The sequence below is a fragment of the Malaclemys terrapin genome, chromosome 5, assembly GCF_027887155.1.
Source record: "Malaclemys terrapin pileata isolate rMalTer1 chromosome 5, rMalTer1.hap1, whole genome shotgun sequence".
In the NCBI taxonomy this organism is placed as follows: Eukaryota; Metazoa; Chordata; order Testudines; family Emydidae; genus Malaclemys; species Malaclemys terrapin.
This window is the reverse complement of record NC_071509.1, coordinates 142,009,482-142,033,192: the sequence shown is the minus strand read 5'-3', so window position 1 is coordinate 142,033,192 and position 23,711 is coordinate 142,009,482. Positions and strand designations below refer to the sequence as shown.

General features: G+C 44.4%; 1 protein-coding gene and 1 non-coding gene across 2 annotated transcripts; one reads left to right on the top strand and one right to left on the bottom strand.

The window, feature by feature from the left end:
- The first annotated feature begins 1,038 nt into the window (after positions 1-1,038).
- Positions 1,039-23,314, top strand: SARAF (store-operated calcium entry associated regulatory factor). Its single transcript, XM_054029418.1, has 6 exons — positions 1,039-1,170; positions 4,558-4,733; positions 6,236-6,641; positions 10,080-10,188; positions 17,853-17,980; positions 20,277-23,314. Exons 1-6 carry the CDS (start codon positions 1,068-1,070, stop codon positions 20,300-20,302), a joined length of 948 nt encoding a protein of 315 aa, XP_053885393.1. The 5' UTR covers positions 1,039-1,067; the 3' UTR covers positions 20,303-23,314.
- Positions 9,771-9,843, bottom strand: TRNAK-UUU (transfer RNA lysine (anticodon UUU)). The gene has a single exon. It is a non-coding gene; the product is annotated as a tRNA-Lys (tRNA).
- Positions 23,315-23,711: the final 397 nt, after the last annotated feature.

Below are 23,711 nucleotides of genomic sequence, written 5' to 3'. Positions count from 1 at the left end.
GACACCCTTAACTTTGCCTGCGCTGGACCCGCGACTCCAGCGCTGTGGCAGGGCAGAGGCCCAGCCTGGGAGGCACTCACATTGGGAATATGGGAAACAGCTGCAGTACAGAAATCACATGTGCACCTATTAGACATTGCTAAGGCTGCAAGTCTTTCACAGAGATCACAGAAGTCATGGATTCTGTGACTTCCGGGGACTGCTGGGACTTCTGCAACGGCTGGTGCAGCTGAGCCCAGGGCTCTGGGGCCAGCTGCACCAGCCTCTACTTGTGCTGCCCCAAAGCAGCGGTCCAGGAGCAGCAGTGATGGTGCCCGGGGCCGCCCCACCCTGCCCGGCGCAGCAGCGCCGGGGCCCCAGACCACCTTCCCCCCCAGCAACATCTGCGGCCCCGGACCATCCCCCCAGAGCAGCAGCAGGTTCTGCTGGAGTCCTGCCCCCTGTAAGCATCTATGTTTTAGTCACGGACAGGTCGGGGGCCATGATTTTTTGTTTATTGCTGTGACCTGTCCATGACTTTTACTAAAAACACCCCTGACTAAATCCTAGCCTTAGGGCACGTCTTCACTACCCGCCGGATCGGCGGGTAGCAATCGATCTATTGGGGATCCAATCCCTGATCGCTCTGCCATCAACTCCGGAAATTCACCGCGGCAGGAGGCGGAAGCAGAGTCGACGGCGGAGCGGCAGCGGTCGACTCGCCGCCGTCCTCACAGCCAGGTAAGTCGACCTAAAATACGCCACTTCAGCTACGCTATTCACGTGGCTGAAGTTGCGTATCTTAGGTCGACCCCCCCCCTAGTGTAGACCTAGTCTTAGTCCTGGCCCAGCCACTCCTCTTGTTGGCTCAGAGACTCCTCGCCTCCCATTGGCTCTGCAGGGCAGGGAGGCGGGATCAGGGCAGGGGGCGGAGCGAGGGTCGGCGGGACTCCACCCACGTCCCACGCTGTTGGTGCGCGAGAGAGGGCTGCTCAACAATCAGCAGCCAATCAGAGGGCGCGGCTTGCCGGCGCGTGCGCAGTAACGGGAGCTGTCGGCGCCGGGTGACAGCGAGCTGTAGCAGCCGGATGGGCCCTGGCATCGTCATGGCGGCCGGCGGGCGGGTCCTGCTCGTGTCCCTGCTGCTGTGCCTGAGCGGGCCGGGGCTTGCGCGGGGCTGGGACCAGCCGGGTAAGGGCTCGACCCCTCCCCGGGGGGGCGCGGGAGCGGGAGCCGGGCTGCGGGAGGGGGTGAGCCCCTGTGGCCGCGCGGCGGGCGGGCGGGAGGGAGCCGAGCCGAGCCCCACCAGCCCCTGTTACGGGGGAGCAAGGGGCACCCGGGCTCGGTGCCGTAGCACTAACGCGGCCTGCCGCTGAGCATGCGCAGAGCGCGCGGCACCAGAGCTGGGGTCCAGTATAGGGGCAAACCGGCCAGACCGGGGGAACCGTCTCCTGGCGTGTCCGCGCCAATTCACTTCCCTTTACACCCGGCGCTGAACAGGGGATGTCCCTGCCAGGTGCTGAGCCCCGCTGAGAAGACTGGGAGACGGTCCCCTTAGTGCCAGTCTCCAGCCAGACCAGCTTCACAACCTCCTTTCCTCTCCTCTCCCCTCTCCTGTTTTCCATTCATCACACTGGTGGGGTGGGAAGGGTTATGTTTGCTCCTTTTAAGACACTTTCCTTTTGTCTTATTTAAAACCAGCCCCAGTCACCCCTATCTAGGGTGACCAGATGTCCCGATTTTATAGGGACAGTCCCGATATTTGGGATTTTTTCTTATATAGGCACCTATTACCCCCCACCCCTGTCCTGATTTTTTACACTTTCTATCTGGTCACCCTACCTTTTATTGGTCCGGGCCTTCTTTTTATAAACTTCCCCTCACCGAGCAGTTCTCAGCATGTGGCCCGCAGGCCGCTTGCAGCCCAATCAGCACAGAGCTGCCCCACGTGAAGGCCTCAGGGCCATACCGATAGTATCGGATGTGGCCCCCATAACACGTTACGGCCCATAGTGGTAAATAGGTTGAGAACCACCGCCCTAATCTCATTAGAATCCTGGGCCAGATGGACCATTGGACTGACCCAGTATTGCTGTTCTTGTGTATGCATTATTTAGGGTCTGTCTTCAAGTCTCCGAATTTTACTGTTTTGCTTGTTTTCATTTTTGTCCCCCTGAAAAATTATGATTGTGAGGGTTTGTTTGCTTGTTTGACCTGCATGGCTCATGTATTGTGGTAAATTTCTAGAAAGTGTAAGATTCTTGACGATCCTCATAAGTAGGTGATAGCATGCTTAGGCATCATGACACAGCAGGCATTTAATTTTTGAGTCTTTTAATGGGCATTCTTGACTTGGGGATTGTTCCAGTAGAGTTGGTATGTCACTGATTTATAAATTGAAGAGGGCTAGGCTGAAATTAAACCCTGTTTTACTCATCTTTCTTTCTTGAAGTCTTCAGTTTGTATATTGCTGTCTTGAATTTGATGGACTGGTACATGGATTGACTAATGTCATAGGTTTCTCCTCCACTTCCATTTTGTACTAATTTTAGGTTCAGTCATGAGTGCCAGTCAAAAGCTTTTTATGGAGTCTATGAAGCAGACAAATATTTATTTTAACAAATTTGTTCATGAGCATCTATATGGTAAATACACTGTCAAGGATTCACTTTTCAGAGAAACTACACCTCTACCCTGATATAATGCGACCCAATATAACACAAATTTGGATATAACATGGTAAAGCAGTGCTCCGGGGAGGCGGGGCTGCATGCTCCGGCGGATCAAAGCAAGTTCGATATAACGCGTTTTCCCCTATAACACGGTAAAAATTTTTGGCTCCTGAGGACAGCGTTATATCGGGGTAGAGGTGTCTTGCATTGCTACTAAAGGTTCTTGCATAAATCTGAATGTTATTGGTGAGGTGCCAGCTGGGCTGTGACATACATAGTAACATCTCTTTTGAAAGGAGTAGAACAGAGCAGGGTCCTATCAGCAGAGTCCATCGGTGTCAGACTTTCAGCCACAATCACATTGTTGCTGGGAGTCTCAAGTGGTTTTTAAAGTGCTCAGAGTGGATAAAAATCAATGATTTTAAAAAAAAATTGCTTTTTTCCTCAAAAAGCATTTTATCAAAAAAATCCGATCTAAAGATAGTTTTAATTAAGATACATTATAGCTCAGATATCTCATCATGGAATAGGGATTATAAATTCTAATTCTGTACTATGAGACAATATACCATATATACTCGTTCATAAGCCGAATATTTTTGGTAAATAGTGACGCATCAAAGAGCGGGGCTCATCTTATAAACAGTTCTACACCAAAATTTGATTATTTTAAACTCTATGGAATCATTTAATTGAATATCTAATACATTGTTGTTTTGTTTACCTGGAGCGGCTGCAGGCATGGACCCCTCAGCTCCCTGTGACTGCGGTTCGCCGTTCCCAGCCAATAGGAGCTTCAGGAACGACGAACCACAGCCACTGGGAGCTGAGGGGCTCCATGCCTGCAGACGTTCCAGGTAAACAAAACATCCCAACCTGCCAGCGGCTTACCCTGATGGGCTGGCAGCCAAAGTTTTCCAACCCCTGAAATATAGGGTCAGTTTACGAAAGGGTCATACAGTTTTCGCTATTTTTACTTATCCATCTTGGGGTGTCGGCTTATAAACGAACGGGCTAATGAACGAGTACGGTATTCATGTAATGTTTAAGAAAAGTTTTGTAAATGAGTTCCAATAGTTCATGGATTAGGGACCCAATCTTATGGGTTTCCAGGGGTTTCTGTTTAGATTATTTAGATTAATCTTTCTATCTACCCAATGGGATTCAGTGCTCAGTCTAGAAGATACCAGCAGAGATGTTTAGTTTTGCAGTTCTCAAACTGTGGATTTGTGTCTCCAGAGATAACATGCTTGTTAACAGCAAAAATGTTTTTAAATAAATAAATAAATAAAATAATATATAGAAGTGAGAAATAACAGACCTCAACCCTATTGTCCCTCTGCAAATTATGTACACAGAATCAATCCCTGACTCTCTCTCTCTAAAAGTGCAAAGTTTTAAAAAGTTCAATGAATTAGAAGATTGTTGGGGGCAGAATAGATCTGAACAAGGAGAAGAAGTCTGGAGATAAATGTGAGAAGGGAGGGACAAGCAGTAGAAACAAAAGTGAAACTGTTTGAGCAGCATATTCCAGAAGTCTTGAGGTCTTTCTGAGTGTAGCCTTCATTGATTTGAAATCTACATACCATTCTCTCACTAGAAGGGAAAACCTATAATGGCAGCAAGCTGTAAAAGAGACCCAGTTTGGGAATATTTTAATGAAGTTCCTCTACCTGTGAAGAATATGTATTAAGGTTATAACAACCAACAGGAGTGCACTTTTATGTAGAAATCCATGATTAAATCGAGTCTTCCTGACTAGTGATTTAAATCAAATCCACCCTGGTGCTCCCTGTTCTGAAAGCATCTTGGCAGGCTGCTTGTGTTAACTGTCACATTTACTCTTGTTCTGAAACAAATTCTTCATGGATGCTAGTTCTGTTAATTTGTGTACTTCCTGTTTCAGGGAGAGTTTTGTTGCGGGAGGTCCAAGCTCTCACTTTCTACAGAGATCAATATACTACTTCTCGGCGGACATCTCCAATTCCCCAGTTACAATGTACTGGAGGTACAGCTGGATGTGCATACGTCCCCGCGATTGTTCAGTGTCATAACAAAGGCTGGGATGGCTTTGACATACAGGTAGCTTCACTTAAAAGTGCATGTAAATGAAATGCTAAATATTAAATAAGAAACTCTTTGCACAGACTGAATGAAATTTTCAGCAACCATAAACTGAAAAGAATCACAAGAACATTTCTAAATTATAGTGCAGATTATACCTTTAAATTTGATCCAAATGTTAGGTTTCTTAAAATACCCTTCCTGAAATCAAAGACCAATACAAAAGTCTCCATATTACCCATATCTTTCTTTAGTGTAAAAATAAGGTCTAGTCTACATGAGAAAGTTGCAGAGTTTAACTTAATTATTTTTAAACTGAGTTAGTTAAAACAGTGCAAGACCATACTTGGACACCCTTATTTTGGCTTTGCTAAAACAGATTGCCAATCAATTTATGCTAAACCTGAAACAAGGCATTCTGTAACCAAACACAGAGGTTTGTACCATCTTAGCTAAACTGATTTTTAAAACCAATTTAAGTTAAACTGCTGCAAATCTTTCAAGCAAAAATGTGGTTTAAATTTTAATATTTTATCCAATTGTCAAAAGTTTGGGTAATAGCAAAATAGATCTCTAAGGAAGAAAAGCTGAAATGGGAGTCTTAGCAATAGAAACACTGGAAGATCTTGGTATTGCTTTGTAAATTCAGTTGAATCTGGATTTACAATTGCACATGTCAATCTGAATTGTTTCTTCAGAAATTACCTATTTAAATCTTGCTAAAGCTATGTGTGCCCTATGGCTAAGGCCATTTTTTTGTTTGAGATAGGCACATCTTTAGGAGTTGCATTTATGACTTTCTTTACGGAATGATAAGCTTTTGTGGGTAAGAACCTCACTTCTTCAGATGACTTGCACCTGAAGAAGTGAGGTTCTTATCCACGAAAGCTTATGCTCCCTATACTTCTGTTAGTCTTAAAGGTGCCACAGGACCCTCTGTTGCTTTTTACAGATTCAGACTAATATGGCTACCGCTCTGATACTTTACGGAATGGTTTCATTACATCATTGTTTCTAATCCTGCAATTTAATCTGTGTGGGCAACCCTTCTGTCTCACTGATGTCAATGGAGCGCCACCTGGATACCAGTCTGTTGACATGGATCAGATTGCAGGATTGGAACCTTGATTAGTATTTCACTGTAACTACCGCACAGCTTTCTTGTGGGGGACACTTATTAAAACATTTTAAAGGCTATTTTTTTTTTATTGCATGATACTCTGCAGTATTCTTTAAAGATGAATGCTTAGAAAAACCTGATATGTGAACTACTGAAACATTGTCTTTAAAGTTACAATTGCTTTACTTTTTGAATGTTCAGTTTCTCTAAGTTAAAGGTTCGTGAATCTTGATAGCTAACTTTTAAAATACAAATGTCCAGAAGCTCTCTTAATTACTGTTTTTAAATTATTTTATTAATTATTGCTGTATTTCACTACATATATAGGAAAGCAAACAAAAGAGCTACTCTCACCTACCAGGAAATGATTACTACTTCGAATTTTGTTTACTAATTTCAGTGGGAGTGTAAGGCAGACTTGGACAACTCCTATCGCTTTGGAAGAATCGAAGTGAGCTGTGAAGGCTATGATTATCCAGACGACCCTTACATCTTAAGGGGATCTTGTGGTTTGCAGTACGGGTTAGAGTTAACCGAGGAAGGCCAAAGAAAAGCAAACAACTTTGGTGGAAGCTTTGGCTCCAGCTATTACCAGTCAAGTAAAGTGAATTCTCAGGATTCCTCTAACTCTGTTGCTGGAGTGATCGTCGTAATAGTACTTCTGCTCCTTGCTTATGGATGTTACAAGCTATTCCTCAGTAATCGGCTGCCTCAACAGGATTTCTTTAATGGTGATGGATACTCTAGGACGTCTTGGCAGAATAGTCAGGCACCACCTCCTCCTGGTTTTAAATCCAGCTTCACAGGTGTGGTTCTAAGCTTGTTGTAGCGTTAGAAATAAAAAGCAATGGGATATTGCTCTGGCTGCAGCAAATGTGGGTGGGAATAGTTTAAGAAACAAAACAGTGTCTTCATGCGTTGCTGAGTGTGAATGTCAGTTATGGGGCGCACAGTCATGAATTCATTATTAAAGTTGCAACTAGCTCTGCACTATACTCTTTGGAGGAGACTTTCAAAGGCACAAATGGCCAATTCCTACTGACCCTCAAAGAGGGTTGGATTCCTGGCTGCCCTTTGTCTTTGAAACGCTCCCATTATTTTTGGCAAACTTAACTTTTTCAAAGCAGTCTTTTTAGCATGAAACTTCATATTTATTTGGTCAGAGTCTGGGGGGAGGAGGGTTGGTCGGTCACAACTTGAAAGGAATCAAACATTTTGAGTAAAATTATTTTTATGTGGTATGTCATTGTGCTAGGTGCTGTATAAACACAGAAAAAAAGACAGTCCAGTGCCCCAAAGTTTATAAATTTTAAATATAAGGAAAGAGACACCAGATGGATACAGACAGACCCACGGAGGCACACAAGGAAACAAAGAGATAATGTTGGTCAGCATGATAGGCAGTGGTCTCAGCATGCCAGCAGCCCAGCCATTGTCAAGTTTTTTGTAGGCTTCATGGCAAAGGGGAGTTTTGAGGAGGGAGTTGAAGGTGGATAATGCGGTACAGTAGAGCCTCAGAGTTACGAACACCAGAATTACAAACTAACCAGTCAACCACACACCTCCTTTGGAACGGGAAGTACACAGTCAGGCAGCAGCAGAGACCTAAAAAAAAATAAAAGCAAATACAGTAGTATGTTAAATGTAAACTACTTTTTAAAAAAAAAAAAAAGGGAAGGAAGCATTTTTTTTCTGCATAGTAAAGTTTCAAAGCTGTATTAAGTCAATGTTCAGTTGTAAACTTTTGAAAGAACAGCCATAACGTTTTGTTCAGAGTCACGAACAACCTCCATTCCTGAGGTGTTCATAACTCATCGGTTGTACTGTAGTTGTGCAGATGTTTACGGGGAGTGCCTCCCACGTGTGTGGGGCAGCAAGGGAGAAAGCATGAAGGTGCTTGTTTGAAAATGTAAATCGTGGGCAATGGAGGCTGGCATCATTGGCGAATTGGAAGTGGGAGTCAACCTTTCAATACTGAATGAGAGAGAGGGTAGGGATAAGTCATGTGGAACCTTGAAAATTTAATGCTGTGAAATAGTGTGGTGGTGAGCGCTTTTATATGTATGTTAATGGGAGTTGTGCTCTTAAATTCCATAAGTGCTTTTGAAAAATCGGTTCCTATTCGCTTATTGTGGAATTTCTAAACCATGTGTCTGTGCCTTGTACCCATTAATGACCCTGGTGAGTTCCTACAGAACAGCAATGGCTATTGTTATCATTATTATGTATTAGTATTGTGAAGCACCTACAAAACCCAGCCGTGGACCAGGACCCTACTGGTGTTGTCAAGCGCAGAGCAAAAAGTCATTTTCTTCTTCCATCCTATTCCTTATCATCCAAATTTAGCCAAGGTCCCTGTCCTTGCCAAGGCCAACAGATTTTAGACATGCTAGGAAATTTTCCCTGTTTGTAAAATTTTTCTTTAACTCTTATCTCAAATACCTTATTGATTTCCCTCAGACTACTATGGTATAACATGCATGTGAAGTTTCTGGCAGATGGTTTAGATTGGGTGAGTTCAGGGGGAGTTTGGAATGCTATTTTTAGTGATTATTAATATGTTTATCTCTGGAGTTAGTTTAGAGTGCAGTTCTACTCTAAAATGTGACTGTAAATGACATTGTGAAATTCCACATTGCCTCTGACTCCAGGTTAAAAGGCTTCTGCTTACAATTAAAAATATGGCTTTTTCTAACTGATAATTCTGCAGGTTCTACCAGAGATTTAAGTCCAGCTGGGTTTTCCCTGACTCATGCATCACCAATAATGAAGATTTTGCAATCTGATCTTAGTTAACAGTTCTGTTAACACACACTTAAGACAGAACTACCAGGAGAAAAATGTGGTAGTGTTGTTTTAGTCATTAGATTGAGCACATACACCTCTACCCCGATATAACGCTGTCCTTGGGAGCCAAAAAATCTTACTGCGTTATAGGTGAAACCGCGTTATATCGAACTTGCTTTGACCCACTGGAGTGCGCAGCCCTGCACCTCTGGAGTGCTGCTTTACCATGTTATATTGGGTCGCGTTATATCGGGATAGAGGTGTACTACTCAACATACTTATTTACTCAAAATGGCAGCAAATCTGTTGAGTGAGAAGACTGGGAGGCAGGTGGTCTAATGTATAAGGCACTGAGCGAGGTTCTGTTCCCAGCTTTGCCACTGACGTGCTGTGTGAGCTTGGATGAGTTGCTTCACCTTTGTTTCACCTCTCATGCTTTATCTGTCTTGCCTGTATAAGCTCTTTAGTACAGGGACTGTCTCTTAATGTGTTCTTGTGCAATGTCTAGTAACAAAGACATTGTTGGATGGAGCCACTAAGCCAGGGGTAGGCAATCTATGGCATCTGTGCCAAAGGTGGTCCGCGAGCAGATTTTTAGTGGCACTGACACTGCGGGTCCTGGCCACCAGTCTGGGGGGGCTCTGCATTTTAATTTAATTTTAAATGAAGCTTCTTAAACATTTTAAAAACCTTATTTACTTTACATACAACAATAGTTTAGTTATATATTATAGACTTATAGAAAGAGACCTTCTAAAAATGTTAAAATGTATTACTGGCATGCAAAATCTTAAATTAGAGTGAATAAATGAAGACTTGGCACACTACTTCTGAAAGGTTGCTGACCCCTGCACTAAACATTACTGTAATACAAACAGAAGGTGCCATTTCATAGAATACCAGGGTTGGAAGGGACCTCAGGAGGTCATCTAGTCCAATCCCCTGCTCAAAGCAGGACTAATCCACAGACAGATTTTTGCCCCAGATCCCTAAATGGCCCCCTCAAGGATTGAACTCACTACCCTGGGTTTAGCAGGCCAATGCGCAAACCACTGAGCTATTTCCCCTCCCGCAAGGAAATGTTAAGGAAAGTCCTGAGGAGACACCATCTGAAGTTGTAGGAGGCTATCACAGGGGGAAGGTCCCGCCACCTGAGCAGGGACTTGAACCCAGGACCCTCAAATTAAAAGTCTGACGCTCTACCAACTGAGCTAGCCAGGCTCATTTTTTAATTTTAGTCACTTTCCAGAGCAGAACAGCTCCCTGAAGTTCTTCAAATGGGGATTGATCCATTGAAGGCCATTGAAGTCATTTGGAGTCAGTCTCACAATTCTTCTTTGTTAAAATAATTCTTTAATATGACATATTATTGACTCTGAGGATGGCATGATGGTTAACTGCCACTGACTCATATTTGATAGTTTTGTTTTGTTTTTCCGTTTGCAATTTGAATTAAGGAGCTGGTGGTTTTGGTGGCAGTTCCAGTTCTGAGGCCAATTTAGGAGGAGGATTTTGGACTGGACTCGGAACAGGAGGCCTACTAGGATACTTGGCTGGTAGTCAAAGGTAAGCACTACGCTCACTCTCTCCCTCCCGGTTCCCAGTAGTCTTTCCTCCTCGTGGTGTATGCTTTACCTGGCTATAAAATATTCACATTGCTTCTGGATTCGAGCTTGCAGGATCCTGCATCATCCAAGCTGCAAAATCCTGCCACAATAGCCATTCCCAGGCGGAAGCTGCAGCTTCAGCAGGTGGGGCATTTTAAAAGGTTCTCTGAGACTGGCTTTGTTTCAGTTAAGGCACCTACCATTGTAGCTTGTTTAAATGAATTGCAAATTTAAACAATTATGTAAAAAAGCTGTGTGGAATGTCTCCAGTGACGTAGCTAAGAGTATTAAGAATAGAAGTAATTGTAAATTAGATGGGCTGTTGATTAATTGCCGTTAACTCGCGATTAACTCAAAAAAATAATCACAGTTTTAATTGCACTGCATCCGAAGAAGTGGGCTGTAGTCCACGAAAGCTTATGCTCTAATAAATTTGTTAGTCTCTAAGGTGCCACAAGTACTCCTGTTCTTCTTTTTGATAAACAATAGAATACCAATTGAAATTTATTAAATATTTTTTGATGTTTTTCTACATTTTCAAATATATTGATTTCAATTACAACACAATAGAAAGTGTACAGTGCTCACTTTATATTACTTTTGATTAAATATTTGCACTGTAAAAATGATAAACAAAATAGTATTTTTCAATTCACCTCAGAAGTACTGTAATGTGATCTCTTTATCGTGAAAGTGCAACTTACAGATGTAGATTTTTTTTTTTTGTTACATAACGGCAATAAAAAAAAAAAGTAAAATTTTGAGCCTACAAGTCCACTCAGTCCTACTTCTTGTTCAGCCAATCGCTAACACAAACAAGTTTGTTTACATTTACAGGAGATAATGCTGCCTGCTTGTTTACAGTGTCACCTGAAAATAAGAACAGGCATTCGCATGGCACTTTTGTAGCCGGCATTGCAAGGTATTTACATGCTAGATATGCTAAACATTCGTACGGCCCTTCATGCTTTGGCCACCATTCCAGGGGACATGCTTCCATGCTGATGACGCTCGTTAAAAAAAATGCGTTAATTAAATTTGAGACTGAACTCCTTGGGGGAGGATTGTGTCTCTCCAGCTCTGTTTTACCCATATTCTGCCATATATTTCATGTTGTAGCAGTTTCGGATGATAACCAAGCACATGTTCGTTTTAAGAACACTTTCACTGCAGTTTTGACAAAATGCAAAGAAGATACCAATGTGAAATGTCTAAAGATAGCTACAGCACTTGACCCAAGGTTTAAGAATCTGAAGTGTCTTCCAAAATCGGAGAGGGACGAGGTTTAGAGCAGGGGTCTCAAACTCAAATGACCACGAGAGCCACATGAGGACTAGTGCATTGAACCGAGGGCCGCATCACTGACACCCCCCCCCTCGCTGCCCCTTCCATTAGGCCCCGCTCCTGCCCCACCTCTTCCCATCCCTTGCCTGCCCCGTTCCAACCCCTTCTTTGAAGTCCCCACCCCAACGCTGCCCCCGGGGGGTGCAGAAAGGGTGCAGGGTGCGGCAGGGGGCTCAGGGCAGGGAGTTGGTGGGTGGGGTGCAAGAGGGTGAGGGGTGTGGCAGGTGGCTCAGGGCAGGGAGTGCAGGAGGGGTGTGGGATGTGGCAGGGGCTCAGGGCAGGGGGTTGGAGTGCAGGAGGGGTGCGGGATGTAGCAGGGGGTTGGGGTGCAGGAGGGGTGTGGGATGTGGCAGGGGGCCCAGGGCAGGGGGTTAGGGTGCAGGTGGTGTGCAGGGTGCGATAGGGGGCTCGGCAGGGAGTTGGTGGGTGGAGTGCAAGAGGGTGAGGGGTGCGGCAGGTGGCTCAGGGCAGGGAGTACAAGAGGGGTGCGGGATGTGGCAGGGGGTTGGGGTGCAGGAGGGATGTGGGATGTGGCAGGGGGCTCAGCGCAGGGGGTTGGGGTGCAGGAGGGGTGTGGGATGTGGCAAGGGGTTGGGTGCAGGAGGGGTGTGGGATGTGGCAGGGGGCTCAGGGCAGGGAGTTGGGGTGCAGAAGGGGTTCAGGGTGCGAGCTCCAGCGCGGCGCCGCTTACCTAGAGCGGCTCTGGGATGGCAGTGGCGTGCACCGGGGCCAGGGCAGGCCCTTGGCCCCGCTCCACTCCGCTCCAGGAAACAGCTGGAACCGTGTCCCTGCAGCCTTGGGGGAGAAGGGGAGGCTCAGGGTTCTGTGCCTGCGCTGCTCTTGCCGCTCCCCTAGGTACCTCCCACGAAGCTCCCATTGGCCGCGGTTCCCTGTTCCCGGCCAATGGGAGCTGCGGGGGGTGGTGCCTGGAAGGAGGCAATGCAGGAGCCCTCTGCCTCCTTCCCCCTCTCCCTCCCCCCCCGGCCCGAAGGGGCGTGCTGCAAGCTGCTTCAGAGAGCGGCGCGGGGCTCACAATGCCACAGGGGGCAATCCCACGGGTAGGCAGAGGGGCGGGGAGCTTGGCGGGCCACATGCAAGAGCCCCGCGGGCCGCGTGTTTGAGACCCCTGGTTTAGAGCATGCTTTCAGAAATCTTAGAAGAGCAATGATGGAGAAACTACAGAATCAACCCTCTGCTGGTGGCATCTGACTCAGATGATGAAAATGAACATGGGTCAGTCTGCACTGCTTTGGATAGTTATCAAGCAGAACCCATCATCAGCATGGACGCATGTCCTCTGGAATGGTGGTAAAAGCATGAAGGGACATGAAACTTTAGCACATCTGGCACGTAAATATCTTGTGATGCCAGCTACAACAGTGCCTTGCGAACGCCTGTTCAAACTTCCAGGAGACATTGTGAACAGGAAGTGGGCAACATTATCTCCTGCAAATGTAAACAAACTTGTTTGTCTGAGTGATTGGTTGAACAAGAAATAGGACTGAGTGGACGTATAGGCTCCACAGTTTTACATTGTTCTATTTTTGAATGCAGTTATTTTTTGTACGTAATTCTACATTTGTAAGTTCAACTCTCATGATAAAGAGATTGCACTACAGTACTTGTATTAGGTGAATTGAACAATACTATTTCTTTTGTTTTTTACAGTGCAAATATTTGCAATCAAAAATAAAGTATTCTGTGTTGTAATTGAAATAAATATATTTGAAAATGTAAAAAGCATCCAAAACCATTTAAATAAATGGTATTATATTATTGTTTAACAGCGCAATTAATCGCATGATTAATTGCAATTAATTTTTTTATCACATGACAGCCCCATAAATTAGCCTTTTTTCTTAATTTTATCTCCCCTAAAGTCACTTTGGGCTGGTTCCTGCTCTGCTGTGACATCCGGAATGCCCCATTCTATGACATTATGGGGAGCCAAATTCCAGGAGCTCCAGTACATGGACTAGTCTCCCCACCTCATATCCCATGAATGAAAATCCGAATGGCATGGTTCTACAAAGGACTTTTACATAAATATTACTTTGTACAAAGTAACAGGCAAAAATGTGTGTTACAATAATAAAGTAATTTAAATATCTGAGCCCTCATCTGCCATTCACATCTGAAATGTTCATTTAAAAATCAAAAATTTTTGTAAACTCTCTTCCAAACAGCCTAGTAGGAGTAGCAACAGTTGCCATTTTAGTGGGATTTTATCGGTCTTCAGGGACTCTGCAGAGCGCAAACTGATCTTGCACGGGAGTGTTTTGTTATCAAGTGACTGGGCTGCCTGCAGATATGCCAACTCACCTTTTATTGGAATGTAGTAATATAAGGGGCTGTGTGTATTTACCTACTCTTTAAGGAACAAAAGTTGGGATACTATCTGATAAAAGCTTTATGACTCTAATACATAACATGCTGGAATGCATTGAAGTTTCAATCTACTTTGACAAGTGATTGGGAGGGAGCTGGAGGAGACATACACGGTGCAGATTTCTTCAGTAGGAAGAAACAGAACTGTTTACAGTGTCACTCTTCAGAGGAGAGTGGCTTGTTGAAGTAAATGAAGTCACCCCCATTAGGGCTCCTAGGATGTTTCGAATATCTGTATTTTTTAAGCTTTAAACTGGTCTAAACACCAGGAAATTTGTATATAGTTGGGTTACCATAAGTCTGGGTTTCCCCGGACATGTCCATCTTTTGGGTCTTTAAATAGCCATCCGGGGGGAATTTGTGAAAAGCTAAAAATGTCCGGGATTTCTCCCGGACGGCTATTTAAAGACCCAAAAGCGGCTGACAGGGCAGCCGTGCTGGCTAAAAGCGGTACTGGGAGCAGCATGGAGCGGCCGTGAGAGGTGGGTGTGGGCGGCCCGTCTCCCCCTGCCTGGGGCTCCCCTCACCCGCCAGGGGGCGTGGGCTCCTCCTCTGCAGCACTGCCCGCCGCGGGGCTGGGGCTCTCCCGGGGCTCTGCCCTGCACACGCCCAGCACCCCCGGGGCTCCTCCTGCCTCCCTGGGCTGGCCCCAGATCCCCTCCCCCAGGGGGCTGGGGTCCTGCTGCGGCTTGTGCCCCTCTGCCTCCTCCTTGCATCTGAAGAAGTGAGGTTCTTACCCACGAAAGCTTATGCTCCCAGTACTTCTGTTAGTCTCAAAGGTGCCACAGGACCCTCTGTCGCTTTTTACAGATTCAGACTAACACGGCTACCCCTCTGATATCTGCCTCCTCCGTGGGGCTGGCAGCCCCAGGGGGTTGAGGCCATGCCACCCCTTCCCCAGCTTCCCCCCTCCAGCAGCCCCTTGCCGAGCTTGTTCAGCCCTCGGCCCCACCGGGTCCTGCCCTGCCTCATGCAGCCCGCCCCTACCATGCGGCGGCCCGGCCCAGGGGGACTCGGGGAGCCGCAGCAAAGCCTCGCCCGGAGCTGGTGCAGGAGACGAGCCTGGCTCTCAGCCCAGGCTCCGGCATCAGCCGGGAGCAGAGCCACCCCCCCGCCGGCTCAGCTCAGCCCAGCCCTGCTCTTAAAGGGACCGGGACCCCATTGCGGCTTGGCCCGGCCTGGGGCACGTTGAGGTGTCACCTCACCCCCCCGCCTGGGGGGGCCCAGCGAGGGGGGTGCTCGGCACCATAGCAGCGCAGAGGGGAGGCCAGCGATGCACCTTACTCTCTCCTGCACTGCCAGCCACGGTCTTGCCTCCTTTCCCCAGCTCTGTGAGGCACTGTACCCCTCAGAGCAGCAAATGGTAGCAGATTCTGCTGTCTCCAAGCAGAGTCTAGCCCTGAGTGTTTATTTCCGCAGCAGTGAGTTTTCGGTTTGGTGCATTCACTCCTGATCTCCATGGTAAAGTGTAACAAAAGCCCTTGGCATTCATTTTCTCAGTGTTTCTGGGAATACCCTTTTCAGTTTCATAGATGGATCTGGGATCTTTCTTTTGCTGTTTCCGGAGAGAACTGTTGACAGCAGGGAGATATGTCCCTGACTAGAGGGCAGGAAGCAAATTTGACTAGACCAGTTGTGACTTCCTTTTTATTTGTTACTATAAAATGTATTACACACAAATAGATTGCTAATGAACTTCCACCTTTGGGTTTCTGGAAAACAACTCACTCTAATACTTGGAAGATGCAGGGACCTTTGGTCTTAAAAAATGAAACATCAGACTCATTAATTTGGGGGAAGTGCAGTGGTCCATTTATGAAATTTCTTAAAAACATGATTCAAAAAATCCTTCTGAGACTGTATTTTAATGCTGAGATCCCAATAGCCTTTCTATAGAAATAGAAAGTAAAACAAAGACATTCTTGATCCAGGTCGATTAGAGCAGTGGTTGTCAATGTTTCCAGACTACTGTACCTCCTTCAGGAGGCTGATTTGTCTTGAGTGCCCCTCACTTAAAAACTACTTGCTTACAAAATCAGACATAAAAATACAAGTATCACAGCACAGTATTACTGAAAAATTGCTTATTTTCTCATTTTTACCATATAAATTATCAAATAAATCACGACTCCCAGATTAAGAAACACTGGTATAGTATATAGAGCAGTATAAACAAGTCACTGTCTATGATGATGGTTGCATATGCTTCGATAATTAGTTTGGCAAGGCCTTCTATATCAAAGTTACACACATTTTTACATAATATCAGGCAAACCAGCTTGGATCTCTCTCTATTCATGTCTCTGTACTAATTGTGCTCTGCATCATTTCACAAAAAAGTTATTTAACTGAGCTTGAAATTTGTCATTATACTGAGATTTCTAAAAATACCCTTCTAGAAAAACTTCCATTTGGTTTCCCAGTAAAGAAAAGGACTTTATATAGCTTGTTTGTTTGAACTTCGAGGCCCATACAGTCCCTGAAATGACACTGCCTTGGTTAGTGTTGTGCCCCATTTCTCACAGTAATCATGATGGGTTGGATTGTCACCGTCCAGCTCAGCCACACAAGGGAGTAAATATTATCTTTTCCAAGTAGACCCCGCTGATATGGGGATGCCCCTTTAAAGGAAGGCCCTGGGACAGGTATGGACAGGTGAGTCCCTCCAGTGGAGGGAGAGGTGAGAGGTGAGGGTTACCATACGTCCGGATTTTCCCAGACATGTCCGGCTTTTTGGTCCTCAAATCCCCATCCGGGAGGAATTTCCAAAAAGCCAAACATGTCCGGGAAAATAGGGAGGCATGGTAAAAGGACCGCCTCCTCCCCGGGCTCCAACTTTCCCAGCTCCTGTCACTCTCCACCGCGGCAGGGGCCGAAGCAACTTCCCCAGCGCAGCAGCAGCCGGGGGGCGAGAGGGAGGAGGGGGAATATGGGGTGCTCAGGGGAGGGGGTGGAGTTGGGGCGGGGTCCTGTGGAGTGTCCTCTTTTTGCACTATTGAAATATGGTAACCCTAGTATATAGAAAATATGTGCTTTTTGACTTCAGTCGGAGCTCTTGGGTACTCAGAATGCCGGAAACTCGAGTCACTTATTTAATGGCCTAAATAGGCTCTTAAATACTTAACTTTAGCTTCCTGTCTTAGAACAGATTTTAAGCCAACATTTTCAAATTTGTGAAAGCACATGCCACAAGAGTACCAATGTCACCAAGTAGCTTCGTTCCATTAAAAAACTCTTCTTTCCCCATGTTCTGACAAGAATAAGAAGAAATTGTGATCCAAACTTAGTGTGAAGGAGTAGATTTTGGATTTTCAAAAAATAGGAATCTCCTGCCTGTAGAAGTTGAGAATAAACTGAAGTGAAATGAGTCAAAGATCATGAATTTTACTCCGTGTCTCTAGTCACACCTGTACTGCAGTTGCTCATATCTTCTCTAGTAAAATGTCCTAGAGATACTTTAAAGTAGTTTTTTTTTTTTTACATTACATGAATGTAATAGAAGAACAAAGGAATTGCCAGACTGGATCAAAAATCTAGTCCAGTTTCTGACAATACTCCGCATCAGATTCTTTTTCGGAAGGTCCAATCCCTAGGAATTAGAGACTGGTGAAATCCTGAAGCATTAGGTTTAATATCTCTTCCAAAAGTTATTAGCATTAAGTATGATAGCTCTGAAAAACCTTGTTATCCATGTATATGTCTAATTCCTCTTTGCATCTTGCTAATTTTTAGGCCTAAAAATAAGTAAAATGGGTGCAATTGTATTTTTCTACTCTCATCTGCCTTTTTAAAAGAGATGCTTCGCTCTGGGTGTTAATACCTTCTTAAACAGTGACCTTTCTTTAAAAAAAAAAAAAAATCAAAAACTTAAACCCATGTTTCTTTTGTCAGGGCACGACCACATTCCTCATATTTTCCGTATGCCAATCCATATGCCGGTCCTACCGCTCCTCCTCCTCCAGGTGGAAATTCAAGTGGCTTTACAGGGCCTCATACCTCAGGGACAAGAACTGCTTCTGGTAAGGCAAAGACTGCTTTATTTTTCTGTGGTTTTTTAAGAGATTTGGGGGCTGATCCAAAGCACATTGAAATGAATGAACAGACTCCCATGGATTTTAGTGGCCTTTGGATCTGCTCCTCCTGGGCAAAATAAACCCGAACCTGTTGCTGGGTAGCTGCTCTCTGTAAAGTTCCTTGAATGTGTGTGAACTTCCTACTGCACATAGATTCTTTCCCAAAGTGTTATTGATTAAATAACCAAAGTGACAAATTAGAGAGACAAGGTGGGAGAGGTAATATCTTTTCCTGGGACTGATACAGCTACAGGTAAACTGTATGCACGAAGTGCCAGAAGACCTTCCAATTCCGCCACCTCCAGCTCTGTAATGACCATGTTCAGGAATTCAAAATTTGTACATAGAATCATAGAAATGCTGGGCTGGAAGGGACCTCAAGAGGTCATCTAGTCCATCCCGCCCGCATGGAGGCAGGATTAGTATTCCTAGACCATCCCTGACCGGTATTTGTCCAACCTGCTCTTAAAAACCTCCAACGACTGGGATTCTACAACCTCCCTTGGAAGCCTATTTCAGTGCTTAACTATTCTTATAGTCAGAAAGTTTTTCCTAATATCTAACCTGAATCTCCCTTGCTGCAAATCAAACTGAATACTTCTTGGTGGACATGGAGTACAATTAATCCCCATCATCTTTATAACAAGCTATTACATATATCAGGGGTAGACAACTTATGGCACGCATGCCGAAGGCAGCACACGAGCTGATTTTCAGTGGCACTCACACTGCTCGGGTCCTGGCCACCAGTCCAGGGGGCTCGGCATTTTAATTTAATTTTAAATGAAGCTTCTTAAACATTTTAAAAACTTTGTTCACTTTATATACAACAATAGTTTAGTTATATATTAGAGACTTATAGAAAGAGATCTAAAAACGTTAAAATGTATTACTGGCACGCGAAACCTTAAATTAGAGTGAATAAATGAAGACTCGGCACACCACTTCTGAAAGGTTGCCGACCCCTGACATATATGAAGGCTGTTATCGTGTCCCCCCTCAGCCTTCTCTAGACTACGGTAGTTGACTTGATTAAATATAATAAATTTCACATAAAAAAACTGCCCTTAGACCATTAGGATTTGATTGCACTCCTGTGCAATCCTTGTTCTGCCCCTTGTGCATCTGCATTGTGGTATAGTCTTTAATTACATGAACATATACTATTAATTTTTCTCAGGACCTCACCCTCAGTCACTGTGGAAGTTGCTGAGTGAATGAAACTGCTGAACAATATTTTTATCCTTAGTATTCAGTGTGTGGTTCCTGTCCTTATTCACAGTACCTCATTAAACCTCCATATTATTGTATGAGATAAAGGTCCACAGGTCTGTCTGGTGGTCTGGATTAGGGCACAGAGATTTTTCCTTTTTAGTGCCCCATCTACCCTACATTTTCAGTGGTCAGAAGAGCTTGTTACAACACTATTGCAGTTTGTAGTGTAGACAGAACCTTAGAAATATTTCTTAACCAGACTAAAACTTCAGACTATGGAACAAAGTTACGATTCCATCTTTGCTACAAATTGGAGCCAGGCTGTAACCAGGTCTCCCTTAACTCCTTTCTCGTGTAAATAGGTTTTGTCATTCCAGATCATCACCTCTCCTTCTTTGTTTCCATGGAGGCAGCAAAGTTGCTCTAGGTGCAACAAGTTTGTCTTTCTCTTGCTCCTGCTTGAGTAGTGGCAGCTGATGGCAGTGCCATAACGGTGTTCTAAGATATTGCTCAACGATTAATGTGGGGCCAAGGGTTGATTTATTAATGAACATTTATATTCTGGTAGCACCCAAAGACTGCCATCAGGATTGAGGCCCCGTTGGACTTGTGCTCACACAGCATTCAAAACAATTCCTGGTCTGGAGGGTTTGCAATCTAAATGACAGATGTGGAGCTGCCCTGTAGGCTTTCAGTGAGCATCATGTTACCTGCACTAGGACCAGCCTTAATAGCCTGCAGACTTCGTTAGTCTGTTAGGGAGTTTTCCTCTCTTCTATTAGTGTGCATTATTCGTGTGTGTTTTAGTAAACTCTTCTGTCAGAAATCAGCCAGTCCAAGTCGTCACCTAGAAATCTTTCCCAGGCCAGCTCAGTGTCATGCTCTGTCACACTAATCCTGTGACTACCCTTAACAAGACTCAGTTATCAGTGTGTACGAGTGTAAAGGAGAGGGGAACTAAATGGAAAGCTGATGGCTGGACTGAAGCTGTTAATGTTTTTGTAATGATTGTCTTTTTCCTTTGCAGGCTTTGGAGGCACAAAAAGGAGATGATGTTCTTGGTTCCCTGGCACGGTTGCAGTTAAATACACTCTTCCTCCCTGCATTTTAGTGCCTTCTTTTTGAAATATGGAGCTTCAGTTTTAAAACCTATTGAAATCCTTCTCCAGAGGACTTATGGGCTGGGTGTTGAGTTAGAAATATCTCCACAGCTTAGAGTTTATTTTAATAAGATGGTCCTTGGATTTAGATGTTGTAGATGTTACGCTTTGGATATCTGTTTTGAAAAGAAAATGGAGAGAAGATCGGTGAGCAGATACTGCTCTTGGTGGTGAGAAAAGTTGTTTTGATGTGTTCAGACTAAAGTCGGTATGACTGTGTTGGAGAGGAATGAATAAATAAATATAGGCAATGAGTTTTTCATAGCCCTAACAGAGAGGTTGGATACTACCATCTTGTTTAGAGATTTAGCAGGTATCAAAACATACCCTATTTTTCTATAATAAAAACAAAGTCCTCCAAGTTTACAAAGGGATATCTTACCAATCTGGCCATGGTGTCTGTCCCAGTCTTCCAAAATAACTAGCTTACCCGTGCCCTGGGAGCCAGTTCTTGTCAACCAGTTTCTCAGTCTTTGTGCTCCAGCATTTGCAAGCCAGTGGGGACACTGGGACGCCAGCAAACTGGGTAATAAACACTCAAGCCCAGCTTCTCAAAAGCTATTATTGAAATCAATGGAAGAGAAAGGAGCCTAAATATCTTTGAGGATCTGGACCTCAGTACATAATGAAGCCTGGCATGTAAGGAATTGTTCACCTCAGTGCTGTTTTCTGAAGATCCATTTGGGCTCTCTTTCACTTACTGTAACACCCATACATTCTATAACAGTGAATTCAATTAATCATATATGCAGACATTGTCCATAATTGAAGGACTCTTTCTGCCCTTGTCCCACATGTAATGGGGATCTTGGCATCAACGCTGAGGCCTGAAGGTTGAATATTTGAAGGCTTCTTTGCTTTATGATTCATCCTTGAAATGACATGACTTATGTGTATTATTAGGTATTAAGTTTTTTAAATATATATCCACTGGTTCATGTAACACTGGGTGTCTTAGCCTAGATAAGGAGCCACTGGCCATTGCCTTTAACTCCAATTCTTGTCAGAGCAGATTGATGTGGTGTTAAATGCTTATGGCCACAGCTGTCTTGTCTATAGTAGGGCTCCAGATGTTTCAACCATGGGTGTTCGCTATGAAAGCTCTTACCAGAAAAATCCTTAGTGCAGACACAGCTTATGCCTCAGCCACCATCCTTCCTTTAGGGAGAACTGGCCAGGACTCAATTGGTTGGGAGTGATCACTGTCATTTGACAAAGAGCCTTGCTGCCCCTAATCAAAAACTAAAATGTCTTCCTCCAGAGCACAGCAGACCTTGAGACTGAGCCCAGAACGTGAATCCGGGTCTCCTAGGATATGTCTACATTGCAGCTTGGCGGCGTGGTTCCTAGCACGGGTAGATAGCTTGAGCTGAGTTAGTGAGAGTCTAGCACACTAAAAATAGCAGTGGGATGTTACAGTGCAGGTGGTAGCTCAGGCTACCTGCCCAAGTTCAGACCCAGGGGTCAGGTGGGCTTGGACTAGGGCAACCAGCCAATGCTCTAACAGCCACAGTGATCTTTTTAGTGCACCAGCTTGAGTGCTAAAATCACACCTTCAGGCTGCAGTTTAGGCATTCCCCTATAGGGCTGTGTCTGAGCCAGCTTTGCAGATTTTGTTTTTAAAAATGTTGTAGCCTTTTTCTGTAACGTGGACCTGTGGCCTTCGGCATTGCTTTCTGATGCTATTTTGGAACCACCAATGATGGGGTCTGTGGGAGCTTCCCCTACCCTCCTCACATCATGAGCTGGGAAGGGAAGAGGCGCTGCATTAAAAAGCAAAGAAATAGGATCCTCTAAGGACCACTGGAGGTATGAAGAGAATAGGACACTGAGGTCAGGTATACACCAGAAACTCTTGATGGTATAGTAATGGCAGTTCCAGTGGTAATTTTTTAGTGACATTTCTATACCAGCAAAAGCCCTAATGTAAACCTGGCCTTAGCGCTAGTAGGTGCAAAAAGAAAAATATAACCACAACTATTATTAAGCACGGATGCAATTGTTTAAGACTATCTTGCCTGAGTTTGGGGCTTGTTTCATGCAAGAAGACTACATTTATCAGAATCCTGTTAACCAAGAAACTATTCAGAATGTGGAACTGACGCTAAAAGTAGTCCCAAATTTGTAGTAATTTTGTACTTCACCATCTGAGATCTGGATCTGCTTTCTGCTGGACTAGTGGGGACCAAGACTACTGCAGGAACACCACAGTCAGGCCTTGGCTTGCTCATTAATGATCCTGACAGCCAAAGAAGAAACACTGTTAAAAAAACTCTTAACTGTCTGTGTTTGAGCCAGTCCCCTGTATACAGCCAGAAAGACAGTAACTGATCTGGGAGGGTGGGCAGGTCGAGGGATAGGAGTTTTGCTGTTTAAAGCTGCCCGAGGACCACATGGTTGTTGGGGGAGAGGAGTTGAGCAGGTTCATTTTCTCTCTCAATCTAGAGAACAGAATAAGCTTTAAAATAGAATTAGTCTTACTGTTGGCTTGCTAGAATGCGTGTGTAACTATCTTAGCTCTTAGGTAGTGTGGGGAGTAGTAAATGGTAGCAAGGGGTTGATAGCTTTTTTTGGTGGGGTTTTTGGCCAAGTCGAGTGAAGTAGCTTATTCTTACTTAGCTAAAAAATATCAAGAGAGCTATGTATCATGCCATTTAATTCGTAATGATTTTCTCATTGAAATGTAATATATAATTTAGCTTTTTTAGCATTTTGTTTCCTTGCTATGCAAGATAAATATCCATTATCATAGAACTGTCTGGATGGAGTTTGAATTCTGTGCTTGGCTTAGAAATACATAATTGTGTATATAACATGCTTCAGATAATGCTTTGATTTGTATTTTGAATATTATGTATTTGTTCTGATGTGTAACCTTGATGACATTGATATTTCTACAGCCCTACCAACCTATCCATTGACTTATTTTTATTAAAGCAACGAAAGGCAGGGCAAAAGCAAACAATTCATAGGGGGAGGTACTGATTCAAAACCCAGAAAGTACACTGTATCTAAAGCCTAGATGGCTCTTCTCGTTGCCATGTTGTTTACAATATACCATGATGCTATTTTACAGCACACCTGTGATACCACTGCACCTTTGGAGTGACTGTTCATCTCATCATTGGCTTCCCAATCAGCATTATTAGCCTTCACATCCAGCTGCAAGGCTGGTGTATGCCATATTTTGTTTTAAAGGGGGAAATTACTAGTGCATATTAGAGGATTTATTATTGTCAGTCTTGCAAACAAAATCTAGCAAAACAATCTAATTCCAACATAGGAGAACATAAGAACAACCA

Bases quoted from the DNA above. Each gene is read 5' to 3' on its own strand.
- SARAF (XM_054029418.1), top strand. From the start codon at position 1,068: ATGGGCCCTGGCATCGTCATGGCGGCCGGCGGGCGGGTCCTGCTCGTG. The intron at 1,171-4,557 runs GTAAGGGCTCGA...TTCCTGTTTCAG, and splicing joins GCGGGGCTGGGACCAGCCGG to GGAGAGTTTTGTTGCGGGAG. The intron at 4,734-6,235 runs GTAGCTTCACTT...TACTAATTTCAG, and splicing joins GGGATGGCTTTGACATACAG to TGGGAGTGTAAGGCAGACTT.